This window comes from Convolutriloba macropyga, chromosome 7, assembly GCF_964194025.1.
Source record: "Convolutriloba macropyga chromosome 7, txConMacr16.3, whole genome shotgun sequence".
In the NCBI taxonomy this organism is placed as follows: Eukaryota; Metazoa; Xenacoelomorpha; order Acoela; family Convolutidae; genus Convolutriloba; species Convolutriloba macropyga.
In genome coordinates this window covers 24764729-24791831 of record NC_134474.1, presented here as the reverse complement: position 1 = coordinate 24791831, position 27103 = coordinate 24764729, and the positions used below count along the sequence as shown (strand labels likewise).

General features: G+C 35.4%; 2 protein-coding genes across 2 annotated transcripts; one reads left to right on the top strand and one right to left on the bottom strand.

Annotated features, from left to right (window-relative positions):
• Positions 1–24726, bottom strand: LOC142342716 (large ribosomal subunit protein uL10-like). Its single transcript, XM_075394236.1, has 4 exons — positions 24541–24726; positions 23983–24422; positions 23640–23837; positions 1–397 (listed from the first exon to the last, which is right to left on the bottom strand). Exons 1-4 carry the CDS (start codon positions 24683–24685, stop codon positions 218–220), a joined length of 963 nt encoding a protein of 320 aa, XP_075250351.1. The 5' UTR covers positions 24686–24726; the 3' UTR covers positions 1–217.
• On the top strand, positions 13471–18084 carry LOC142342169 (uncharacterized). The gene is made up of 4 exons (XM_075393378.1): positions 13471–15641; positions 16048–16335; positions 16680–16948; positions 17424–18084. The coding sequence occupies exons 1-4, from the start codon at positions 15406–15408 to the stop codon at positions 18011–18013; spliced, it is 1383 nt and encodes a 460-aa protein (XP_075249493.1). The 5' UTR covers positions 13471–15405; the 3' UTR covers positions 18014–18084.
• Positions 24727–27103: the final 2377 nt, after the last annotated feature.

The window sequence follows — 27103 nt, the reverse complement described above, 5'->3', positions numbered from 1 at the left end:
TAAAGACGGAAAACTCTATTCATATAACTGATTAAAATTTTCCATCACAGTTTGGAACAAAATCACTGCAAACACTCGATCAAACAACTTGCTAGTCTGAAAACATCTTTCGTACACATCAGCTCAAGCAGGCATCAAGTTAATCAGCCAGAGTTGTTCGTAAAGTATGCGTGACTTTGCCATCAAACATTCTAGAATATTCCATTTGAGGAAAGTTCTAGTCGAAGAGACCGAATCCCATGTCGTCGTCGGATTCTTCCTCTTCTTCCTCCTTGGCCTCCTCCTTTGCTTCCTCTTTCTTTTCCTCGCCAGCTGCAGGTCCCGCAGCTGCAGCTGAGGCTGCCTGTGCTGCAGCGAGCGCTTCGGGGTCAGAGAGAAGGGTTAGAAGTCCCTCGGCCTGTAATAAAAACTCTTCCGAATAGAAAATATCAATTAGGTCTAAACTGATTATTACTTCTACAAAAAAAAACAGTTCCCGTAAAGCAGTTGCACGAGATCAAAAAAATGTTAACTTTACATACTTAACTTGCTGTGGCAAAAAACTGTTCGCAGATTAAAAATGAAACAGCACAAGTTTCCTGTAAACATTTTCCATTGATTAACGTTTCGCTCATTCATGATTCGAGATAAGGTTCTAAAGCATCAAATGTAGGTAAAACAATGAATGGCTTCACTTAAGGTTGTAGTAGCATCGCTCTCGTTTTTACGTTAATATTGAATTCTGTATAGATTCCGAACAAATTTAGAGCAGAGCGTCAAAACAAGTTTCAGACATTTAGCTTTTGATTTCATTTTTGAACCTCTAAAGCAATATAGAAATCAAGCACAAGCTTAATATTCTTAGGAAAATCTTGACTTCTACATTTCAAGAGTTTTTAGTCATTCATTATTGAAGACAAATTGAACTGCCAAGTTGACTACTTCAAATTGAGGAGCGTATTGCAACTTGTTCACTTTAATGTCGCTAAATTGTATAAAGCAACTTTTTCGGACCATAAAACGTTAGACAAGCTCATTTATCAGGGCCAGATGTTTAATAAATTTATGCCACTTTAAAGAACACAATCCTTTATTATTCTAAACAGGCAACTTGATCAGCAATTAATTCACACTCCGACAAAGCGGAAGTCACTTCTCAAAATTAATAAAAGTAAATGTTTTTAATAACTAATTCCATTAACTAGCGCTCTTTACAATCGACCACGCATAAATCAAAGGCATTCTTTTGGTACCACTAAACATGCCAACAGCTAAACAGCTACTAAATGTGGCACTATTTTGGCGGCGTGACAGAATGGGAAAGAGTGGGAAACAGTTAAGGTCTTTACTTGTGATCAGAGAACAATTGGTGGGTGTTGTTATTGTTCTCGACAACATTACACAACTTGTATCAATTATGACAAAACTAACGTGCACATTAACGCTTCTTTTGATGTGACAGAAACAGCGAGCTCTTGTTATGTCTACAGGAAAGCTTCAAAAATTTATTAAGCTATAAACGGCTAGTTTCAACTATCAAAGCGTGAAAAAAGCTCAATGTTACCAATTGAATCATAAAGCACCTTTGTTTGTGAGTTGACACCCCAATTTCAGGGTAAACTCCTGACGCTTTCAAAGGGGTCGTAATTTCCGTAGCCCCGAATTGCAAAATTATTTCAAAAGGCTTTATAACATTTTCTGAGCAAAATACGACCTGCCGAAAGCAAACAAGCCCTGGCAAATTGGCGAGACCCCATTAGAGTTGAATGTCAATTGCAAAAGCAAGTTTAACAAATTACAGATATTAATAAACAAGTATAACTTAAAAAGAAACAATTTCACACTTTGATCATAAAATTCGGGCATATACTTTCTTAAATAGATCTCGTTTAATTACTTTATTTCACCACAATTCACTATCCGTTTATAACAAACAATCGGCCTTTCAAATTCTGAGCAAAGGGTCCACACCAGGTCTCCGATTTAGCCTACAAATGACTTCTTACTTATAAAAACAAAACAGATTGCCACGATTGCTAAGTTTACATTCAACGCTTGGTTATGATTGGCCATTTAAGACTTTTAATAAAACTTTACACCAGCTGAAAGGATGTCATTGCGATTGATCTGATTTCAGCTAAAAGTAACTCTAAATCGTCACATAAAAGGTTATTTTATGAATTTGACACAACGAAATAATCTTCAAATCGAATCACCCGAATAATTCCAGCAAATTCAACAACTTGGCCATCAAACTATGTCTTAAATGTATATGTGTTCATGAGTAAACCAAAAATGAGTGCTGGTCATTACTGGTCAAAACAGACCCCTTAATTTGGTTCAAATTCTCCAAGGGATTTGACCTAAGGAAACTTGAGCAACACTTACACTAGTCCATCAGTTGCCCACAGAGGGCGTTTAGAGCGGTTTTGTCGATACAAAGTTTGACGATACCAAAATGGCCTAGATTTTTGTCAGTGGATCTTAAAAAGCATGAAGCAACTATAAAAAAAATTATTCCAATATTATTTCTATGTTTAATCGATGATTGAATGCACAAATATCCTCCCTCCCATAATTGAGATCAATTTATATAATCAAGGGCAATTAATTCTGATTTTTGCAAATCGCGAAATCTAATAACTCAAATAGTCAAATCTAATTACATTTGCCTTTGAAAATCACTTACACTAATCATCAGTGTATTCGCCAAAACGCGTTTGTGGACAACATTGATTCAATCCCCTCAAAATATTTCAATCCAAGCCAATTTTGCAACATAATTGTTTTCCACGGAGTTAAGGTATTAAGATTCCGTGTAAAATCCACTTGCACAAATCGGTCAGTTATACCCGATTTGATGATCTGTATTGACCACTTAAGGCCGGGCTAATATCAAATTCTACTAACATTGCAACGGGAAAAAGAAGTTGTTTTTTAAGGCAATATATTTTTCCGGATCGTTCACTTCCCTACGAGGGAAGTGAACGATCCGGAAAAAAGAGATCATCATGAATTATTAAAATTATTTTCTTATGTATGTATGCGACGAGCTTTTCGTAAAATAGGCCATAATTGAGTTAGATGGGATTAACCGGAAATTATGTATTATTATAAAGTATCAGATTTAGAGGAAATGAGAGTTAAAACCTCAAAATCGAAGGAAACGGTAACTTAGTATGTCGTATTGAGGTCAGACGGATGTCCGAAAGTTCATGTTCAGGTCCAGAAAATGTACTGCTGGAATGAACCTACGCTACGCTTCAAGAACTTTTTACAACATGTGAAATTTAAAGCCGAAAAAACAGGTATATTTTTTCCCGTTACAATACAAAACATAAACCGACTAATGTCGGAGGAATTGCTCTCCAACGACAGCCGGGAAGAAAAACATTTGAACCCGCCGGGATTCGAACCACTGACCTCCCAATCCTTAACCAGATGCACTGACCACTGGGATATCAGGCTATTGTTTTGCTACGCTGTAACCGACTTTATATTAGCAACAAGCTTTACTTCGGAGTGAGAACAATAGAGATCACTCAAAAATGAAGAACGAAAGCGTGAAAAAATCACTTGAGAAGTCATAGAACGTTCTAGAAGAAAAGCGCAAAATGGTCAAGCGAAAAATGTGCAAAAAAACCAACACGTTTACGATAATTGCTATGAACTTCGTTGAAGAGCATTTAAAAAACGCATTATATGCGCCTAAAAACAAGTACGAAAGTTCAAGCCCAGTTTCGAAAACTCATGAAGTAAACATAACCGACTAAACGTCAGAAGAATTGCTCTCGAACGACTAATGGGAGCTCTAATCAATTGCAACCTGCATCAGTCGGGGGGGGGGGGGGGGGGAGCCTAAATGGGACTAAGAAGTTCGATAGTGGGCTTCAAATAACAACATTAGAGGTTAAGATATACCACTATTAAGATTTAAAGTGAAAAATGGCACCAGTTTCGGCGCACTTTTCATTTGACTTTTAGTATTAAATTGCCGCCAATTGAGTTCAGCTGCTCGAAATAGTGATTGAGAGAGAATTTTAGATCACGCGAAACGCAAAAAGTAACTCGAAAGGTCAAAACCGTCAAGCAAAAATTTTCCATAAAAAGACACACATGTTTACAATAATTGCTATGAACTCCGTTCAAGCGCAATTAAAAAGACCCAACACTATGCTGAAAACCAAGGCAAGTCTAATAATAATTGAATCAGTTAAAAATTATCTTCAGTTAAAATCAATACACATATTGAGAACAAGGAAGGACTATCATCAAAGATATACTCAAGAAAGGACAAGCAGAAAGCCTTCTAAGGCTTGTGTGATGCTGTCCTGTAACTCATAAAACAATTTAAGAAAGCCAAATTTAAAAAAAAATATTTACAAAAAAAAGCGGTAAGGCAAGACTTTTCTAAGCTAAATTAATTCGATTAATTTAGAAGGGAGTATTTGGTTCACGGTACACCTTGAGCATAGGTTACCCGTCCTGGCGCATCGTAAATCCAATCCGGAGAATATGACAATGATACAATGGGTACTAAAATTATAATGGGGAAACGGTTGCACATTCACATTGACGATAAAATGCCCAAGCACCGTTAGGGAACCTTTTAACTAGAGCAAAGGACAGGGGAACATACAATTTAAAGCATTATTGAATTTTGTTGGAGCCAAAAAATCAAAAACAAAGATACATATACCAATACATATATCACAAAATTAGGTACCCAAAAATGTTTTCAAACTCAAAAGACCTATATGAAGTATGAGTGCGTGCGTGCCATGTTCTTGTGTGTGCGTAAATATGTGTATATGCAAGATTGGCTTAAGTTCTTAAGCAGTCGAGAAGGCTAGAACAGATAAAATGGAAGGAACCACCAGGAGAGACAGGTTGGGATAAATTTAAAGTTTTTTGGATTTGAATTCTGCCCAAAATGAGCTTTCATATCGTACCACGCTTGTCATCCCAATATTCATAGCAAATTTTTCAATATCGGCAGGAGAAAAAAATCGACGGCCTGCAATATAGCTCCCCCTTACAAGTAATGTTTAATGATGGAACAATAAACAAATACATGAAGTCACTAAAATTGACAATAATGTCAAGGCAGTGATACTAACCGATTAAAACTCAATTTAAACTTACAACGATAATAGCAAGGAAGATTAGGGAATACGGGAATGTTCGTTTACCAATAAACAAAAACCATCTTGTCAGATCTGCGTTATTTAATTACAAGTAGAGAGTGCAGCTATAATCTCTCAAGACCTGTAGTAGATAAACACACTTCATTCATGAAAAAAGAAAACCTCCAGAAAATTTTAAGAATATTTGTCAGAGCAAGATGCACACAATCTAAAAAGTAATAGGCAAAAACCATTTTTTTTTTAAAATTTTTGGTCGGTGACATCTCCCAGAATTCTCCACGGGCTATGTACTGTTTTCGATCACAATCGGTTTTATTTTAGCAAAAGACTTAATTTCTGAATGTACGCAATACAAATCACTCAAAAAATTGAAGTCAAGCGTGAAAAATCATTTCAGAAGTGAAATCGAAAGGATGACGAAAGCGGTCAAGCAAAAATTTTGCATAAAAAATACACGTTCAAAATAATTGCTTCGAACATCGTTCGAGAACAATTTAATAAACATAGCCGGCAGATTGCCGGAAAATAGCCGTCTTTGATGCACATCGGAATTGAAACAGAAAATTGACCGAAATTTTTCTATTTTTTTCAGTGTCAAAAAGTGTTCTAATTCGGCGTGCAGTTTCAGTTGGATTCTGAAACTATACTTAATTCAACTGAAAGCTATTCAGCTTAATACCAATGTCAGCTATTAAACACTCTAATGAACTTTGATAGCCTAATTCTAAATGACTTAATGACCGGGCTTTAACGGTTTATCCTGTCTCTTTTGACTTCGCTCTTTTTACTTAGACTGTATTCACTATCTAACGTAATTCATTGAGTGAATGGATTTAAAATCTATTCAGTTGAAACAGTGAGTGAAGTAATTCAGAAGTGAAACGTGACAGTTGTGACTCATGTAAAACGAAAAACGAAAGTGACGTGATCAAAAGGTAAAGCGAATTAAAAAAGGAGAGCTCCTAAATAATAGCCCTTTGCGAGGCTGACAGCGGCTATTAAACACATATAAAATTCATTGACTCACTTGAAAACTGAGTCAATGAATTTTTTATGCTTACTAAAGATGAAAACAAAAAATCTTTCATAGACACTTAGAAGCTTTTAGATATATCATAAGCATGAAACAAAGATACTTTAAACATATCTTCAAATTTTACAGAACTCAAAAACATGGACAAAATTTTAACGTCAAAACTGTAAGCATCTTGTCAATAATTTATCATATGACTGATCGTTAGGGTTTAAAAACACGGCAGTGTTGTTCAGATCCCGTTTGTGGGGAGAGGAACTATATACTCAAATGGGGGTTTTTTTGTCCATCAGAGAATTTTGGCCGATCGATATATTCATCGTAGAGATATGTGCGTGGTGTCACTAAAAAGCTCGTCCAGCGTAGAGTTCAGAATTGAAAAGATTTTTTTGAATTTTGTTTTTTTCGACGAGTTATCGAGGTTTAAAGTTTTCTGTTAACATGTGATGTTTGGCATGAGTTTAGCGTGACTTAGCGTCATTTTTGTATAAATTAGGAATTCTTCTATAAAAATATTAATTCAAAATTACATTTTATAATGCAGATGAAACATTTTTGTTTACAGGTCAAAGGCTAAAAAAAGTCTAGTTTTCGTCTCATGGGGAAGTTTACTATTAAAAAGAATTTGATTTCTATTTGAAAGCTGTTATTTTAAAACCATTTCGTATTTTTTTCAAGTCACTTAGAGGATGGTCACTTTTCAAATCAAAGTTCGGTTGATGAAAAACCCCATTTACTACAGTTCAAGAATGCCCAATGAACAAATAATTCGTTTTCAAGGAACCGCTAATGTTTTTTATGGCTCCCACTATGGGTTTTCGTAATTTTTATTTAAATCTTGATTCTTTTTGAGATTTTAATTAAACTTTGTAGTCCCGTGGCATCAACTCGTTGACTTAACGTGCAATACGCTTCCTGAAGAGCAGTAGACTAACTTATGCTGTAATTTGAGTGGACAGCTAATGGCTGTAAAGACTTGAAAAAAAATTTCGAACAAATTTATTTGAAAATTAACAGATGTTAAAGCTGCTTCTATGAACTGTAACTGTCAATAGCCGCACTATTGACAGGGCCCAACTCCTTTCTACTGCAATCAAATCTAATATGTTTAGCGGTTTTATCTTCCAACTAATGTCTTTATGACTTAGATTATACGACTTTCCATAATTTTTTTTTGTAATTTTTGGTTATTTTTTTCATAATTTTGTTCCCTTTGAAATCGTATCACATTTTTCTGTTATTGACAGTTCCCATTGGTTTAGAGAAGACCTTTAATTGATCCTAGATAAATTGACCGGAGAAAAACGTTTGGTTTTAATGGCTTCGATTCTGTCTTCTTGCACTTTTCTACTGATTTTTGGTTTTTGCCTGTAGTTGTTGTCGATCTCAGAGTCATACGACTTACTTTGATGATTTATTGATGACCTAAGAATTACAAAAATTATTGCCTTCCCACTGAGGCATAATTTATTATAACTTATTATTTATTGACTTCCGTTGGAAGCGATTGAATTTTATGGCTTCGATATCAAGGATTTTCACAAAAAATTTCGTGGTTTTAAATTATTTGTTAATAATTGTTGGTTTCTTTTTGCAGTCCGATGGCATCAACTCATTGACTCAAAGTGCAATAGGCTTCCTGAGGAGCAGTAGGTGAGCCTATGTGGTACTTTGATTGGACAGCTGGTAGCTTTTAAGACTTTAAAAATAATTTTTCGAAATTTTTTTTTGAACATTAACAGATGTTAAACTTATAGTCTCAATATTGACAGGGTCCACTTCTTTCCGTCATTTTTTGTAACTTTTTGGTTATTTTTTCATAATTTTGTTTCCCTTTGAAATCTTATCACATTTTTCTGTTATTGAGATTTCCCATGTGCTTAGAGAAGACGTTCAAATTATCATATATAAATTTTTCAAAGAAAAATGTATGGTTTTAGTGGCCTCGATGCTGTATTCCTGCACTTTTCCATTGATTCTTTGGTTTTTGCCTATAATTTTTGTCGCTCTCAGAGTCATACGACTTATTTTGATGACTTATTAATGACTTAAGAACGAGAAAAATTATTGCCTTCCCATTAAGGCAAAATAGATTATAACTTATTCATTGACTTCCGTTGGAAGCTACTGAATCTTATGATTTTGATATTAGGGCTTATCTCAAAAAAAACGTGGTTTCAAAATAATTGTTCATATTTTTTGCTTTTTGAAGTCATACTTTTCCAAAAAAAAAAGAATTCCATTGCGCATGAAAAATTATTTGAAAATGAAGTTTTTACTGAATAGTTCATTCTTTAACGGCTTCGAAATTTTTTCTCTCTCAACTGATTTTTTACAATTTTTTAGTTCTTTAATTTTTTAAATTCTTCAAGTAGTTTTTAATTGCTGAGAGCTCTCAAAAGCTTCTAAGCGAGGGTTGAAAAAATGAAATTACTCAATGCAGCAAGTTTAAAGCAAATTACCTTAACTTTTCAATTCTTTTCAAACCATTTTTTCCAAACTTTTTAGTTTTTGTTATATTTGTCAACTTGTATCTATTACTCAGCATCGAAAGGCCTCGTCCACTTCCTTGTATTTTGAATAATAGCGGGTCAATTGATATTATGTCGTAACTATCGTTTTGTTTACTGGACAGTATGCGTTTTAATCCGTGGTTTTGTCCGTGGTCAATATTTGTGTTTCTTTTGTCTTCTTTATGCACATTCGCGTAAAAATATATCTCAATGATTTTCAAATAAAGCCCAAGTGAACATTTTCAACCTTTCAGCATATTTTTACTTGAATTATTTTAAATATTTGAAATCAAAAACGAATTCAGATACGAAAGATTTTAATGGCTTCATGTGTTTTTGCAAATTGTAAATTTTCAGTTTTTATTCATCTTTAGTCTGTTTCTGCGGCTTAGTCTAACCAACGACAGGTCCTATCGGCTGGTTATTGACTTCTTAGTAAATTCATCAAGACTTTTTTGGTTAATAGCTAATGGTTTTTAAGAGGTTTGAAAATATTTGATTTAAAAAAAAAAATTGGTTTATTTTGGATTTTCACCTTATTATTCATTCTTTTCCTCAACTTTTGGCCTAGTCTCATTAACAGAAAGTCTCCTCTGATTTGTAGCAACAAAAAGTAAATTTGAGCAGCTAAGGTTTTATCTGATTGTATTTCGACGTTGTTACTAGGTGCTCTTAAGTATCAATAATGAATCTTTGCCGTGCAAAATGTTTTTGTTTTTGCTCATTGTGTAGTTTAATTTTTGTTCCCCGTAGTCTTATTATTGGCCGATCTCGTGAGCCCTGATATGTTGCATGGCATTTTTTTAAAATTCATTGAGTAGTTTGTGTAACTATTTTCTTAAATTCTATGTTAAGATCAATTTATGATTTTCTTTTCATTTGGTTGACAGTTAAGTTAAAAATGTATATGAGCGCGGGTCGGAGCATCATGTGCAAACGCACATTAACGATCCTCCTTGTTAAAATGAAAACTTCTAGAGATGAAGTGAAAATCTTCGTCATATCAATTGAACTGGTCTCCTGGTCGACTCTTCAATAAAACAAGGCCGCGAAATGTTGTTACCGCTTAGCAAAAAAGGCCGCAAACTTTGAATTATGCGAAAATTAAAAGTTTTGTAAAATTAGAACATACCCGGCAGATTGCCGGAAAATAGCCGCCGTTGATTCCAATAAGCATGACTGGGATTGAAATAACAGAAGATATTGAAAAAAGAAGATTTTCGTACAAAAACATTTTTTTAAGTCCGATTTATTTTGATGGCATTTCGTAGTTGAACATACTTCTGTTTCTTAGAGAGAGGCTACAGGGGCTACTATCAATAACAATCAGCATTAGAGAGAGGTAACTAATACTTATAGGACCGACGTTCAAATAGCGGGCATCTAAAATTGGGCTTTATGGGTTTATCCCGTTTCTATTTCTGACTTCAATTTTTTATACTGACTGTTCATTTTGAATTGCTTTGCTGAGCAACTGATGTTCAAAATCACTTTTAGCAGAATGAGAGAAGAGAGAAACTAGCCTAGAGAAGTCAAAAAGATTTCACGCAAAATGTTGAAAAGGCGGCAAAATGAGGTAAAGCGAAACATTTTTTTATTCGACGAAGTAAAAAAAAAAAAAAATAGGAGCGCTATAATAGCCGGCTGAGAAGATGAGGGCGGCTATTAATAATGCATTTCCATTTTTTTTAAAAAAAAATTCTTAAAAAATGCTGCTAATCAAATAAATGCTGCAAAGTTTGACCAGGTGGTGTAAGTCATAATCCTCAAGAATACATGGAGTAGCAAAACAAATTTCCGTAAAACAAAGAACTCGAGAAGAAATGTTTTTCAATTTTTTCTTCTTCATTTTCAATTAACACCAACTGTTAGACATTTTCCAATAAAGCAAAAGGAACAAAGAAAAGAGAAACATCTCAGAAACGATTTCTTGCTGGAGACAAAACTAGAATTCAGCTTTCTCTCAAAAATAATCAAAATAAACGATAAGTGAACAAAACATAGCAGAAGAGAAACATGAATAGCCAGACCCTATTTCATCAGTCAATCGTCAATTAATTTACAAAGCCAAATATAAACCGGAAATTTTGCTTCGCTGGTATGAAAATCTGCTTTTGACCACAGACCAGATTGTAATGATCAAAACGAATGACTGATGCGGTTCGCCGATTTGGTCTTTCACTTGAACATAGGGGTCGAGTTTTACTGAAGTTTGTGTTGCAAAAAGGTCGTGGCAAATGCTCAAAAAAATGACTTCGCGTAAAAATGTAAACCGTCTCCAATACCGTTTGATATTGCAGAACACTGTAATCAAAGAACTTGTGTTCAAGAAAACAGATATTTGTTCTATTTTTTGGGGCGTTTTATGAAGGTACGAGTATCGCCAAACGTCCACTCCTGATAGTATTCTTTAAATGATCGGATAAGGCTTAAAACGTTTCGTTATTTCCATTTATATATATATATATATATATATATATATATATATATTATATATATTATATATATATATATATATATATATATATATATATATAATATATATATATGTATATATGGAGAAATTCAATTCATTCATTCATTCACTTGTGATGGAAAACTAATATAGCAAACAAATTGCCGGATGATAGACCCGAGATCGATTGTTAATACCCTTGTGAAAAGCGGCTGGAAAACACTTGAAAATCTAAACTAAAATATTAATCGCCATGTTCAAATCATGTTTCAGCCATTTAATTCCTAATAAGGCCTTCAATATTCTAAAGTTTGAGCTACCTCTTTTCATCTTCAGTAAGTTTGCTGAATTCTCAATTTAAATTTATAATATAGCCGGTAGATTGCCAGAAAAAAAGTAGCGGTTGACGCGCTAGACACGCATCGGGATTGAAACAGAAAAAGAAGAAATAAAAATTGACAATTTTTTTCCTAAGTCTCAAAAATTGCTCTAACCCAGTGTGCAGTTTCAGTTAGATTCTAAACATATACTTACTTCAGCTTCTAAACTGAAGGGTATTAAGCTTAACACTAATATCAGCTCGCAATCGCCATAACGAACTCGAATAACCTAATTCAATGAATTACGTAATTCAATTCTTGAAAGAATTTAAAATCCATTCAGTTGAAACATGGAGTGAAGTAAGTCAAAAGTCAAACGTGAAAATCGTGACTTATGTAAAACGATAAACAAAAGTAAAGCGAATTTAAAAAAACATAGCATGACACGTCCTGACGAACAATTCAAAGAATTTTCATTGAATTAACAAAAAACTAATCCCAGAACAGACTTTGATTGAATTGAGAAAACAACTTCTGAAAAAATCGGATAATAAACCAGTAAATCAATGTCAAAATTCCGCATGTGAACAAAAAACCACAACCGAGAAATTGAAATTTGGCTCAAACAAAAAACTAGGCCTAAAAAGAACTATGAATGGATTGGTAAAACCATTGAAAAAAATGCGATCAAAAAAATCGAAAAAAAAAAACAAAAATCAAAGTAGAATTGCCGCATATTTAAAAACTACTAGCGAGAAAGCCAAATTTTGCTCAGACGCCGTTTTCTCACTCTACTCTAAAAATATAGCGAAAAAATTGCACGCCGCAAAACCACTCGCTTTTTCGCTCAACTTCCTGTTTCGGCGTGACCAAAATCACTGCTCCAATTAGACTTCAAAAACATCTTAAAGACAGCGCCCCAATACAATTAAAATTCTTTGAATTGTAAAAATGAAGATCGCCTAAATAATAGTGGTTTGAGAGGCTGGCTGTGGCTATGAAAAAGCAAATAAGTAAGTTTTTCGAGTGACGCACGTGAGAAAAAGTTTTTCCCATGCATCGCATTGAAAAATTGACCTGAAACTCATGCCGAAGAAATAAAAATTTGACATATTAAACACAATCTCAGCCACTGAGAGGGACAATCAATTAAAGTTGCTCTCTTTAGGTTTTGGAGCAAAATCAATGGCCACAAAAAATTGATGTAGACGACGAAATGAGATTAATAAAAATCTCAGTTATAGTTTTGGGGCCAATCATAATTGAAATAATAAGCAACCGACGAACATCGGGCAAATTGCTCTCAAACGGCTGGCCAGCGATTGGCTTAGACCCTCTTAGATCCCTCAATGCTCTCCGGGCGCTACCTGTTTATCCCGCTTTTGAGGACGAAAAGGGTCCGACGAAAAATTGGTCTAGCGAAAAAAAGACCACAGGACTAATATAATAGCTGTTAACTTCGTTTGAGAGCAATTAAAAATTCAAAAAGCATTCATTTTTTATGTGCGGTTTTCTTAAATCAGAAATCAATGCATAGTATAAACCCATTTTGAAAATGGAGGGCATTTCATTGCTCAGATTCACTAGACCTGTGAAACTGAACACAACCAACATTTTTCCATTTATGAAATGTAACAGCTCCAGTCTCGCAAGTTCCAAGTCCCCAGATAAATTTGGAATAAGTGAAATTTTTGCAAAGCCAAATTATATTTAATATTTGAAAACTGAGACAACGGAAAATATACACAGCCGTCTATTGTTTGGTTTATTTGACTGCTGCAAATTTATTAAACAAGCGCAAAAAACTTAATTAACTTAACTACAATAAACGCGTTAAAATAACAGTACAACATGGACGAGCAAAGAACTATGAAAATTACGAATAAAAATTTTCAAACAAATTGATTTTCATACATACAGAAAAATTATCCAGTATTAATTTGAGGCTTTTAATCGATGTGGATGATCTTGATGGCGAAGGCCCGAATCAACCAAGACCTCGCAATTTAATACATAACTTGTAAACAGCATGTCTACAAGTCACGCATGAAAACAAACACTTGCTGAAATGACCACCAGTAAACAATACTCCTCTTGTTCGAAGATTCAGCGGCTTTGTTTAAGAGCAATTAATCACAAGTTTTACCGCTGTAGACCTTGAATGTTTCGAACAGTTTTTATTTTAAACACTTAAATTCTTCAGGAGGCAATCCGCTGAAACTAACGCCCGCAGCAGTTTTAAAAGGAAACATTTATGTTTTTCCTATTACGAAGCGTTTATCATGCATGAAATGACCAGTTTTTATCGAATTAGATATTGTACATGACTACAAAACATCGGGTTCGATTTTAATTTTGTGTTAAATAAGCTCAGTGTAGCAATGCATCAAACTGCTAAAAACTTTTCAAAAAAATGTGTTAACGAAGAAAAAGTAAACGTCAAATTAACTCTATGGCTTTGCAAAATAACGCGACTTATCAAAATACTCTATTTCAGGACAAGTGGTTATCACATTTGTATTGTTGTTAATCTCGACCTCGTTTCAAAAAGACCTCCTCCTCTAATCTCAAAAGTACACTGAGCAGATGCTGACTTTGCACTTGGTTAATTTTTAATAAATTTCCCGCTTAATTCGGAGCTATCTGGTTTGAGTTTGTCAAAAGGCAACAAGTCGACACTGTTTTCATTAGGGGAGGGCACACGCAGGCAGGACGGCCTAATCAGGACACCTCAAAAGGAGATAGGGAGAGGGTTAGGAGAAGGAAGGCGAGTGTTGGGGGCTAATTTATCCGAGTGAGAGAAGGGTGTATGGATCTAATTAGGAGTTTAGGAAATATGCTATCGTTATGTTTGTTAACGTTGCGGCCGGGTTTGGGTTGGGGGAAGTGAAATATGATAATAGTTAGTTTAGCCAGTTATAATAACAGTTTATAATTTGGACTTTAGTTATAATAAGGGCACTTAACCAGTGGAATTGACTTTTAAACCCCTCCCTACATCTGGGCTCAGTTATAAATTGTGAGTTGTGCGGCTGGCAATGTTACTAATTATTATCATTTGGCGCTAACAAGGTGTAAATTGATATTTTAAATAACAAAATAACATTTGGCCAACATTTGAAACTTCAAAGGCAAGTTAAACTTTGCTCATTTATAATATCACTCGCTTAACTTGTTTCAACAAAATCTGGCACCTTAAACAGTCCAAAAGCCTCCCAGAAAAATTCCGCTTGAAGAGTCCTTAACGCGACTTGATTTCACTCCTCGCTTGCACGTGGCCACAACACCTATCATAACATTATTATTAACAAAATATATGATCAACCATCGTGCAAATAATCTCAAACACTCTCTCTTCTATTCTCTATCCTAAACACATTCAAACCAATCCAAAATTAATTCGCTCCCATTTCTCTTTTTCTCCCTATCGCTCTAGTATCATTATTCCTTTACTCCCCGCAATCAACATTTCCCAGCCATTTGTAGGTACCTCAAACTAATCTCCCAACAGACCACAACCAACGGGATCCTTCCAACTTAATCTCCCTCTAGCTGCAACTTCATTGCTAGAGACATAAGCCAACCAAAACTCTCCATTTTATCAATCAGCACAAATTCTCAACAACAACAAACTTCCAATTTAAACTCGGCAAATTGATATTGAAGAGCCACAAAGTGAAGTTGAGAAATTCCAAGTATTTCATAAAATCCTCAAACTATCAAATGCTTTATCTCATGTCAATTCAAAACTTCTAGGAATTTGTTCCCTTTAATTACTGAAGAAAACCAATTTATTATCCAAAACGTAATCAAAACAATTTTATACTTCGCCTAAATTACATTTTCGATCATAACGTGAACAGGAAAACAGAAGTCAAAATAACAAGCTTTAAGAATAACTACAAAGATCTCCTTAAAAATTTTGGTTGCAACTCAACAGAAAAAAAACTTCTGGAAAATGAACGCAATTGAAGGCAAATCGAACAGAAGTGCATCTGAAGACAGGAAAGAAACTTCTGAACAAAAACAACACCAAATTACTCGTCATAGACCACCATTTAGACCCTATGAAGACGACGATGATGACTCGCAAGATTCATTCGCCTCTCAGTCCAAAAAAGCCCGGAAGGGTATGATCACAACAGAGACAGCACAAGCGAACAATTGCACTGATGTCATAGAAGATACAAACATGTGAGTACTCTTCCAAAAAAATCTCTTACAATAATTCTCATTCAGGCAGTCAATAGAGAAATCACAGCACATTTTAGTTGCCTTTTTGTTTAAAAAATTCAAGTAAATACAATGCTTGCAATTATCAAATCGGCTCATAAACGTTTCATCGGTCAATAAATGGCATTCGAATTCGGTTATCGCAAATTTGAGATAAATCGGTATCTAATATTATTGCACTATAAATAAAAGAAAAATGTGCATGTGAAACGTTCCATACCTTATCGGGTTGAACATCAACGAAAGATGAAAATTACGAGGTGAAGTTCCAGTTTTATGCAAAGGTATAGTTTGACAAAGCAATACATATTTGCAAAAAAGGTGGTTGATAGGCAGTCAACATTCAAAAAATTACTGTTGAAAACAGGAACCAACACTTGGAAGACGCTTTACAACCTGACCACAAATCAGTCGACACCGACAACGGCAGCCCATCAAACTCAGCCGCAATGCTACAACAGATGCGCGCACCCAAATGTGCCAGGTGTCGCAACCACGGCCATATCAGTGCACTGAAAGGTCACAAGAGATTCTGCCCTTTTAAGGACTGCATGTGTGCAAAGTGCATGCTCATAGCTGAGAGACAACGAGTGATGGCAGCACAAGTCGCATTGAGACGGCAACAAGCACAAGAGGAGAAGACAGCTCCTATAAGGTTAGAGTACGATGCAAAATTGCATAAGACTTCCCAAATCTATCAATTCATTTCACTTGTAAAATAGTGATATCTGAGAACTGCAATTACAATAGCCAGAAATAATCGAATCGCTCTCACACTACCGTGGGGAGAGTAGGTTATTTCTGCTGATCTCATCAAACGAACGGAAGAGCAGTGCCTGAAGATAATTCACACCAAAACAACCGAGTTTCAACCAAGTAATGTTTGTTTTTCTCATTTCGTCATTACAAACATCTGCACAGACTGTATTCTTGTCACTTTGAAAGTTCTACATACATATGTAGCTTTTGGTGGTATTCTCATGTCAGTCTTTTTTCTAGCGGAGGTCCAACCAACTCCAACCCTGCTCCTTTCGGACTTCAATCACCCTCCTCATCTCTCAAAATGGCCCAAATGGGGACAACTAATGGAGTGCACATACACCCCACACTGGGACACCCTCACCACACCCATCATAATATTCACCACCACCCGAGTGTGAACGACCTCATTATGAACCGAATGGTACCAGGAGGTGACTTCACTTCACACTCCTTGCGCAATCAAACAAACACAGGCGCAATCAATGTGGGAGCGGTCACAACTTTAGGTCTGTACAACCTTCATTAAAATTTGTATCGAATATGCAGATTATACATCCCAACGAAAGCATTCATATGCAAGTATTGGGGGGGGGGGGAGAATTTGGGAGCCTAAATGGGACTAAGAAGTTCAATAGTGGGCTTCAAATAACCACATTAGAGGTTAACATATACCACTATAAAGACTTAAAGTAAAAATGACGCCAATTTCGGTGCACTTTTATTTGACTTTTAGTATTAAATTGCCGCCAATTGAATTCAGCTGCTTGAAATTGTGATTGAGAGAGAATTTTAGTCACGCGAAACGCAAAAAGTCAAGGCCGTAAAAGTCACTCGAAAAGTCAAAATTGTCAAGCGAAAATTTTGCATAAAGAAAAAGACACACACGTTTACAATAATTGCTATGAACTACGTTCAAGAGCAATTAAAAACAGGAAGTAGAATTATTTAAATAGATTCTGTCCTAATAGAATTTCACTTTAGGTGACGTTGCAAACAAACTCTCAACTCTACCTCACCAATTTCAACAAATTAAAACAATCGGCAGCAGCCATGCATCTCACTCTTCTTCGGCTTTACCACCCTTCGGCTACCAGGAACAGATACTCGGAGAAATGTTCCCATTCTTCCCAAAAGAGTACATCTCAAATGTGCTCAACCAGTGCAATCGAGACATAATAGCCGCTACTAAATTGTGCGCCCAGCAGAAAAACACTTTAGTCCAACTATACGCCAACCAGAACCCAAACATCGCAGCACTTACTTTGAACAACCTGATGCTCAACTTGATTCATCAACAGGGCGTAAACACTGCAACCACTCAAAACCAACAGTTGCAACTACTTAAAGCAAACACCAACATTTCAGAGGCTAAGAGTCTACAGAACACTTTGTCTACCTCCGTTTCGAACATCAGAAAATCACCCTCTTTGAGAAACAGTGAAGACCAAATTACACATTCAGGGAAAATTCCATCTACTTCAAGCTTCGAGAAATCAGCGAAGGCCGAAGCAATGAGCTCAAATCTGGACTTACCTTTTTCAACAAATAAAGAACGCATTTCTCTATTGTAATGGATGTTGATACTTTTTAACAATTCACTCCAAGTCATTTTATGAATTCTAAATTTATTTTTAAAAGCAAATAGTGTTTATATTGATTCTATCTAAACCATCTTAATATTCTCTATAAGATTTTTATCTAAAGGTTCGGCGCAACCGACTCTTACAACAAATGTAAGCCAACAGCTCATAACAAATAACAGCAAAAATTAGATTTTGCACTGGAGCAAAAGCTCGGAATTCCTTCAAAAGAAATAGCCGAATTCATTATCTCCCGGAAATGAACAGCTTTCGACGCAAAATTTTCAATGCACCGCAAGAGCTAACAACGCAAGTGAACGTTTGAAGCCTTATGTTCAAACATTCAGAAATTTTCACGTATGTTTAATTGCATATTTGGAGTTTTCCAAACGTACGTTTGACTTGTTTATGGGAACTTTTTTTCATGCACGAACTGATTAAAGTACAGGGAAGAGTTGACAAGACGCAGAACCGAATTGAAAATTAGAATTAGCAAATCAACAAAATTCTGATATAAGAATGTTTGTACTCTTCTTAGAGCATTCCTCTTAGAGGACGCAAAGTCATTAGATTTCCATTAGATTTCTACTGTTTTCTCAATAACTGTTAGTGTTTATTTGAGTACCAATTTACTTTGTACATCAGTGGTCCAAAACTGCATTTGAAACAATATATAAATGAAAATATCTTGAAGATGGTACTAAATGATGACGCGTGAAGTCCAACGGCTGTTTGGCAAGAACTACATGACGAACTTTTCCGTCCAAATTAGTTCAAAGAGCAAACGAAACAGGACAAACTAAACAAAACAGGACAAAATAAACAAATGCAAAAATTTTTAACGGGTTAAAGGCTAATTAATAAGACTAAATAAACCAATTCGAAACATAGCCGGCAAATTGCCCAAAAAAATCCGCGTTGACCCGCTTGACGCACATTGGGATTGAAACAAAAAAAGAGACAGAAATTGACCGAATTTTTCTAAGTGTCAAAGTGATCTTATTTGGTTTGTAAATTCGGCATATTCTGGTAAAATCTAAAATTACACTTCAGCTTTAAACTGAAGGTTATTAAGCATAATACTAATGCCAGCTAGCAATCGATTTAATGAGTTTTATAACCTAATGCACTGACTTTAGGACCGGGCTTTTTTGACGCGCTTCTTTTGATTTGATTTTGACCGTACTCACTGCATTGCTTATTTCAATGCGTGATGGAATTTAAACTCCATTCAGTTGAAACAGTGAGTGAGGTAAGTAAGAAGTAAAGCAAATAGTAGCTATATTCTTCTCGTCCCCATCAACCTCGGTTTGATTCTATCTAAACCATCTTAATATTCTCTAAGAGATTTTTATCTAAAGGTTCGGCGCTACGAACTCTTAAAAATTCTAAGCCAACAGTTCATAACAAATAACGAACGCCAGATTCAGCACGAGCAAAAGCTCGGAATTACACTAAAAGATATAACTGAATTCTTTTCCGCCCCGACATACAGCAAACGACGCAAAATTTTCCAATGCACCGCAAGAGCTGCACAACGCAAGCAAAAGTTTCAAGCCTTAAGTTCAAAAATTCAGAAATTTTCTCGTATTTAATTGCATAATTGTCAGACGTTCGATTGAATTGCTTTATGGGAACATGTTTTTCATGCACAAATTGATTAAAGTACAGGGAAGAGTTGACAAGACGCAGAGTTGAAAATTTTAAAACAAATCAACAAAATTTTGATATAAGAATTTTTGTACTCTTTTTAGAGCAATCCTTTCAGAGGACGCAAAGTCATTAGATTGCCATTAGAATTCGACTGATTTAATATCTGTTACTGTTTACTTGTGTAACAACTTACTTTGCACATCGGTGGTCCAAAACTGCATTAGAAACATTATATACATGAAATTATCCTGAAGATGGTACTAAATGATGACCCATAAAGTTCAACAGCTGTTTAGCAAGAGCTATATGGCAAATTTTCCGTCCAAATTAGTTCAAGAGCAAACGAATGTAGCAAAACATGTCAAACTAAAGAAACGCAAAGAAATATACGGTGTAAAGGCTAATTAATTAGACTAAATAAACCAATTCGAGACATAGCCGGCAAATTGCCCGAAAATAGCCACCGTTGACCCGCTTGACCCATATTGGATTGAAACAGAAAAAAATTAGAGATAGAAATTGACAGAAATTTTCTTTAGTGTCAAAGTGATCTTATTTGGTTTGAAAACTCGGTATATTCTGGTAAAATCTAAAGTTACACTTCAGCTATAAATTGAAGGTTATTAAGCATAACACAAATGCCAGCTATCAATCGCTTTAATGAACTTTTATAACCTAATGGACTGACTTAAGGACCGGGCTTTATCGGTTAACACGCTTCTTTTGATTTTGACCGTATTCAATGCATTGCGTAATTCAATGTTTGATGGAATTTAAAACCAATTTAGCTGAAACAGCGAGTGAGGTGAGTCAGAAGTAAAGCAAATAGTGGCTATATTCTTCTCATCCCCATCAACCTGTTTGATTCTATCAAAATCATATTAATATTCTCTAAAAGATTTTTATCTAAAGCTTTGCCGGTACGAACTCTTACAAAAATTCAAAGTCTACAGCTCCTAACAAATAACGACAATCAGATTTTGCATAGGAGAAAAAGCTCGCAATTACACTTAAAAAAATAACTGAATTCTTTTCCACCCCGAAATACAGCACATGACGCAAAATTTTCCAATGCACCTTAAGAGCTGCACAACTCAAGCGAACGTTTCAAGCCTTAAGTTCAAAAATTCAGAAATTTTCTCGTATTTAATTGGATAATTGTCAGACGTTCGATTGAATTGCTTTATGGGAACATGTTTTTCATGCACAAATTGATTAAAGTACAGGGAAGAGTTGACAAGACGCAGAGTTGAAAATTTTAAAACAAATCAACAAAATTTTGATATAAGAATTTTTGTACTCTTTTTAAAGCAATCCTTTCAGAGGACGCAAAGTCATTAGATTGCCATTAGATTTCGACTGATTTAATATCTGTTACTGTTTACTTGTGTAACAACTTACTTTGCACATCGGTGGTCCAAAACTGCATTAGAAACATTATATACATGAAATTATCCTGAAGATGGTACTAAATGATGACCCATAAAGTTCAACAGCTGTTTAGCAAGAGCTATATGGCAAATTTTCCGTCCAAATTAGTTCAAGAACAAACGAATGTAGCAAAACATGTCAAACTAAACAAACGCAAAAAAATTTACGGTGTAAAGGCTAATTAATCAGACATATATACATGAAACTATCCTGATGATGGTACTAAATGATGACTCATAAAGTTCAACGGCTGTTTGGCAAGAGCTACATGGCAAATTTCCCGTCCAAACTAATTAAATGAGCAAAGGAATATAGCAAAACAGGTCTAACTAAACAAACGCAAAAAAAACACGGTTTAAAGGCTAATTAATAAGACGAAATAAACCAATTCGAGGCATAGCGGGCAAATTGCCCAAAAATAGCCACCGTTGACCCGCTTGAGGCACATTGGGATTGAAACAGAAAATTAAAGATAGAAATTGACAGAAATTTTCTTTAGTGTCAAAGTGATCTTATTTGGTTTCTAAATTCGGCATATTCTGGTAAAACCTGAAGTTACACTTCAGCTTTAAACTGAAGGTTAATAAGCATAATACTAATGCCAGCTAGCAATCGCTTTAATGAACTTTTATAACCTAATGGACTGACTTAAGGACCGGGCTTCATCGGTTAACACGCTTCTTGACTTAGACAGTATTCACTGCATTTCGTAGTTCAATGCGTGATGGAATTCAAAATCCTTTCAGTTGAAACAATGAGTGAGGTAAGTCAGAAGTTAAACGTGAAAAACGCGACTTATGTAAAACCAAAAACTGAAAAACATGATCAAAAGGTAAAGTCAATTTTTTAAAAAAGGAAAGCGCCTAAATAATCGCCGCCGAGAGGCTGACACCGCTATTAAATATCTTTCAACAGAAACAAGGGAGTTAAAACTAAAAAAAAACTACTTTGAAAAAGCCGTACGTGACCACGTCCGCTATTAATAAACTTGTAAAAATCAGGCTTCAAAAATAATCTTAAAACACGACTCCGGACAGAAACCAGATCACACTCTAGAGAAAGTTAACCTCACTAAGTTCCATTCTTAATTTTTCAATCTCACCAATATTTAGCAATCTCATAAGATTACAGTTGTTAAAAGCCAAGACTGATTTGAATCAACTATCAAGACAAACAGTTAAAAGAAGGGAATGCTCGATACAAAAGACGGGTCGCGCGAGTCTTGTGGTGCATGGGAGTTACAACTTGCGGTGCATCGTTCTGACATGCCTCTCAAGGTTGCAAAAACGACAATTACATTTCGTCTGAGAAATTGTCGTGAGTAAACGAAAGCAGCTTGTATGCATTGGGGAAAATTACCTGTACTGTTTGAACCAAAAAATATGCTGTCTTTTTTAGGCAGACAAAAAACTCTTCACATTCTAGAAAGATAAGTGTAGTACAATTAGAAACACTGACACAGAAAACCCAAACAATGAAAAAGCATAAACTAACACACAACACAAAAAACACTAACACAAAAAAAAATCAAAATTTTAACTTTGGCAAAAATTGTCATATTTTTTAAACATAAACAGTATAATAGCCACCTAAAGCATTAACTACGAACTGAAAGAATTGTTATATCATCATAACCAACCTTTAATACCTGTCATTATTGATAAGTGATAAGACAGCAATAAGTACCACAAATACATGCAAAACTACATGGAAAGCTAATTTCAACGAAAATAAAATTACTCCTAGCACTAAAAACTTGGAAAAGAGTACAAAAACCGCTAAAAAAGTCGTCCAAAACGGCGAAATGACAAAAAATATTTAATTTATGATTGCGATGGTCAAAAAAACTCCCAAACCAACAATCAATGTTAATTTGCTTTAGAACAACCATTTTACCGAAAAAAAGTAACAATTTGTTCAGCCGTTTGACCTAAACACTTAGTTTTCACGTGCGGCATTGACTGTTTCATCCTGTTTTAAATACACTCCAAAAAATTATCGATAAAAGAAGACGCTCCACCAATACTACTCTTCGAGTCGTAAAAAGGCAGCACACAATTGAATCCCCAAACTTTTGATCGCAAAAAAACCAATAACAAACCCAGTTATCGCTTTGCGGCTATCAATTAGTAAACAATTTTTATGCATTCAGTATCAGCGATCATATTAATATTGTGCAAAGACGATCAAGTTATCAGTTTGTTTTGCCTAAAATCAAAAAGGAGTTTCAACGGGCGAATTTTGTCTATCAAGCTACATACAGAACAAACACCATCGGTAGTGCCGACCTCAAAAATCGAAAATTAAACCTAATATAAAATACTTGAAATTCGTGTTCCATAACAATTATCTGTCTCTGCGAAAAATGTCGGTCCTCGAATGAAATAAACTAAACTAACTTAAACTAGTATGATTCATCTATATTATTTACCTTGCGGGAGCAGTCCCTCACTTTTGTGGAAGTTATAATAATTATAAATAATCTCAAATTCTGCCAACTCGCGTGACAGATCTGACAACTCTAAAACTGTACCTGCTTAATGGTGTACTCTGACTCCAGGCAGACAGCAATGACATTCTTGAAGCCATTAACGACTGAGTGAGGCAATGAAGCCTTGGTAGGGTATCCCATTCCGAGGGATAAGCTGGTCAGGTTGGCAACACCCACGGCAAATTTGGCTGCAATGTCTTCGGGGGTGATGTCCAAAATCTCAGGAGCGTACACTGATCCCTTAAAATGGCAAATAGCATTGCGTAAATCAGCAGTTCAGATTTGGCATTTAAATCAGAAACATTAAGATAACACTGTAAAGCTATGAGATAACATTCGAGTGTTTTTCTTTCGATTAAATAGAAAAGGAAAATGAATCTTGTACCTGGTCATATACAGCCTGTATAATGAGACCATACGAGAAGGGTGAAATATTCAACATGTTGAGCAATGTAGCTTCGCTCGCTCCCACTTTTTGTCCTTCCTTGAGCAGATCAACCTTATTCAAGATTTCAATGCAACCCTTGGTGATCTTCGTCGGGATGTTCAATGCTTGAAAGAAAGAGGTCTTTTCGGGACCCAGAGAGGTTGCCTGAGGCGGGATTTCGACTGAGCACGGAGCAATGGCTCCAGCTTTAGCTGGCGCCTGTTTCTTCTCGTCAGTGATCACTTTCCGAACGTCAATGAAGTCGGTCTTGACAAACACAAACCCGATGTTTCCTTTGACTGCCGGTAGCATTCTCTCCAGAGACGGGTTGTTGGCAATCAAACCTCTCAGTGCTTTCCTGATCATGGTGTTCTTTCCATTGAGAAGAAAAGCCTTGCCTAGAAACAAATTAAGTTTTATAATTTAGAGTCTACTAAATTCACCGACTAAATTGACCGGCAATAGGCTTCATAGAGATAAAAAAAAACATTCAAAGGCATAAAAGAGTTTGTTTACCTCGCAACTTAGAACGAATATCCTGCATTTGCTTTGACTGGACATTATCGACTCCAACAATAAACAATCGGTCATTCTCTTCAAAGCACTCGTTCAGCCTGCTGAATCGCTCATTTTTCCAGGTTCGCTTGTCTCCCTTCACCATTTTGACTGAATGATGTGGATTTTTAAAGACGCAAAAATCTGAAAAAAACCACAAGCTACACTAGTTCAGATGGCCCATGGAGAAGCATGCTATTCAACTGTACCCCAAATGTAGGCAGACAGCGCTGAAAATCCAGCAGTTTTTACTGATTACTCTCAGACAAAAGGACCCCAGACAAATGCCAAAAAAACGTTGAGTTTGTGCCAGAGCCGACTCTAACTTCCAGGACATTGTTTTTCTTGATTTTCAACTTTCCAATTAGCTCGTATTAGCTCTTTCCAATTTTGAACTTTCATACAGCTCCAATATATTAAAATCGCAATAGGACTTTAATGCAAATTAAATGGATAAAGCTTTATAACTTTAATCTAAGTCAATTTTTAACGGTTGCTCTCCCAATCGGTTGCAACGAGGAAAACATTACACCGCCCAGTTCGTTTCAGCGGTTTAAAATCTGTCCAGATATTTCGCCTGTTCAGTTTTTTGTAACTATATATTCGCTATGTTCGTTTTGACAACCTGCTAAAATTAGTTTTTTAAACATCGAATCGGACTGGGTTGCTATATATCACACAATGAGGTATGTATACCAGTTCAATCAAATAGGGAAACAAAACGAACACAAAGATATATCACCTATTAATGCAAAATTATTTGAACTTAAACCTTATGTTGGGTTTGCATTTTGTACTCATGAGTTGAAATTGAAAAGCAGGGTTCGTAACAGTTGAATTGCAGCTTAAATAATTCGTGGATGCAGGTCACAGTAAAAAATAATTTACTGCTCAAAATCACCTTAAAAAACAAGACACAGTAACAATTTACTGCTCACGAATATTTAAAACGCAGGACACAGTAACACGTTATTTACTACTCATGTTAGCTTATTTTTGCAATAATTTGCTGATGTTTAGAAAAGCCTTTTGCTAAGGCTAAAATTGTTGACTTTTGTTGGTTTGCAGGAGGTTATTTCCCCCTTTTTCTCCACACCACGTGACTATAACTGTACTAGAAACTATAACTAAAAGTTAGACTATCACTATGACGAAAATCGCCCATTACACAAGAGTTTTCCCTATCTCAGTTTCCATGCTGATGTTTTTTTCCTACGCAAGTTACGAAAGCTCATCTTCATCGCCGGCCCGTTTTCCTCCGAGAAAGCACGTTCTTCAATTGGTAGTACTGGAGCGAGGTTCTCAACAGGCCTCCCATAGACTACGTCTATCGTTAGAATCGGGGCTGATTGAAATGCTCCGTCAGAATGCGGAAGATGTCAGAAGGCGGAAGATCAGCATCAACAGGATTGAAACTTAATAGCAAGTTTTTGAATTGATTTTATTTTCAGCATAAACTATTGTTTCCAAAATTTGAAAGTAAATTTGTTTCCTACGACTTCTTTTCCGGAAGAACTTTAAGCCGCTGGTTCGTAACTTTTCTAGGTCCAGGATTTTCGACTAAAAAATCAATCAAACATTATTTCAGATTTTTGTCTCGGCTGCAAATTAGAACTCGTTGGAAAAAATTTTAATTGAAATTGTATTCAAGTTTTGTTTAATAATCCACCAATTGCATAGAAACAATGGCACCGATTTTTACGGCAATCAGAACAACTTAATTTTAAAGACTCGGAACAATGTTTACAATATAATTTAACAACAGCGTAAAACTTTAACAGTTTGCTTTTGGATAAACAAACATTACTAAATTCAACAGAAAGCACGGTATGGTATTAGAATGGAAACTGCCCAAAATATCGGTGATATAACTTTTATAATCGGATTGGTTGGTTAAACATAATTAAAAATTTGAACAATTTTTATGAAATTGAACACAATTAAAAAAATTAAATTTGTCTGAGACTAAAAGTAGCCAATAGCAAATGTCAAACACCGGAAACTTCAATGTAAAATTTGGCACAATTGACGGTGACAATTTGGCACCCATAAAGTTCACTAAAATGAAATAAAAATGAAAAATTTTAGCGTCGCAGCTAAAAATTTCAAAATTTTAACGGATTTTAAGATTTTCGCATACGCCTTCTTCTCAAAAAATTTTGTTGCAGTCTGGTCAATGCAATGGTATTATTGCGCAGCTCGTCGCAAATCGGCGTCAAAATCATCCTCCCACCCCTATGTTGCCATCTTCAACTTCAACTTTATCTTCAAGGTCAAATTTCACTTTGAAGAAAAGGTTAGGGTATCACATGTAAAGTAACAGCACATTTTGGGAAAAATGACAACTAATATAATACTTATCAGCTATATAAATGATAAGCACATAAAGCACTTAATTGTACTCTAAATTAGAGTAATAAAATGAAACAATTTCTGACCGCAACATTGTTGTTGTTGAGAATTCACAATTGAGCGACGCGACCCCAATCGGCTGTCTAGAAAAAGGTGCACTTTTCTCTGCACT

Coding starts and splice junctions, on each gene's coding strand:
- LOC142342716 (XM_075394236.1), bottom strand. CDS start 24,685: ATGGTGAAGGGAGACAAGCGAACCTGGAAAAATGAGCGATTCAGCAGG. Junction 24,423..24,540: donor TATTCGTTCTAAGTTGCGAG/GTAAACAAACTC, acceptor ATTTGTTTCTAG/GCAAGGCTTTTCTTCTCAAT. Junction 398..23,639: donor CAGAGTACACCATTAAGCAG/GTACAGTTTTAG, acceptor TTTTTATTACAG/GCCGAGGGACTTCTAACCCT.
- LOC142342169 (XM_075393378.1), top strand. CDS start 15,406: ATGAACGCAATTGAAGGCAAATCGAACAGAAGTGCATCTGAAGACAGG. Junction 15,642..16,047: donor GTCATAGAAGATACAAACAT/GTGAGTACTCTT, acceptor TGTTGAAAACAG/GAACCAACACTTGGAAGACG. Junction 16,949..17,423: donor GGGAGCGGTCACAACTTTAG/GTCTGTACAACC, acceptor ATTTCACTTTAG/GTGACGTTGCAAACAAACTC.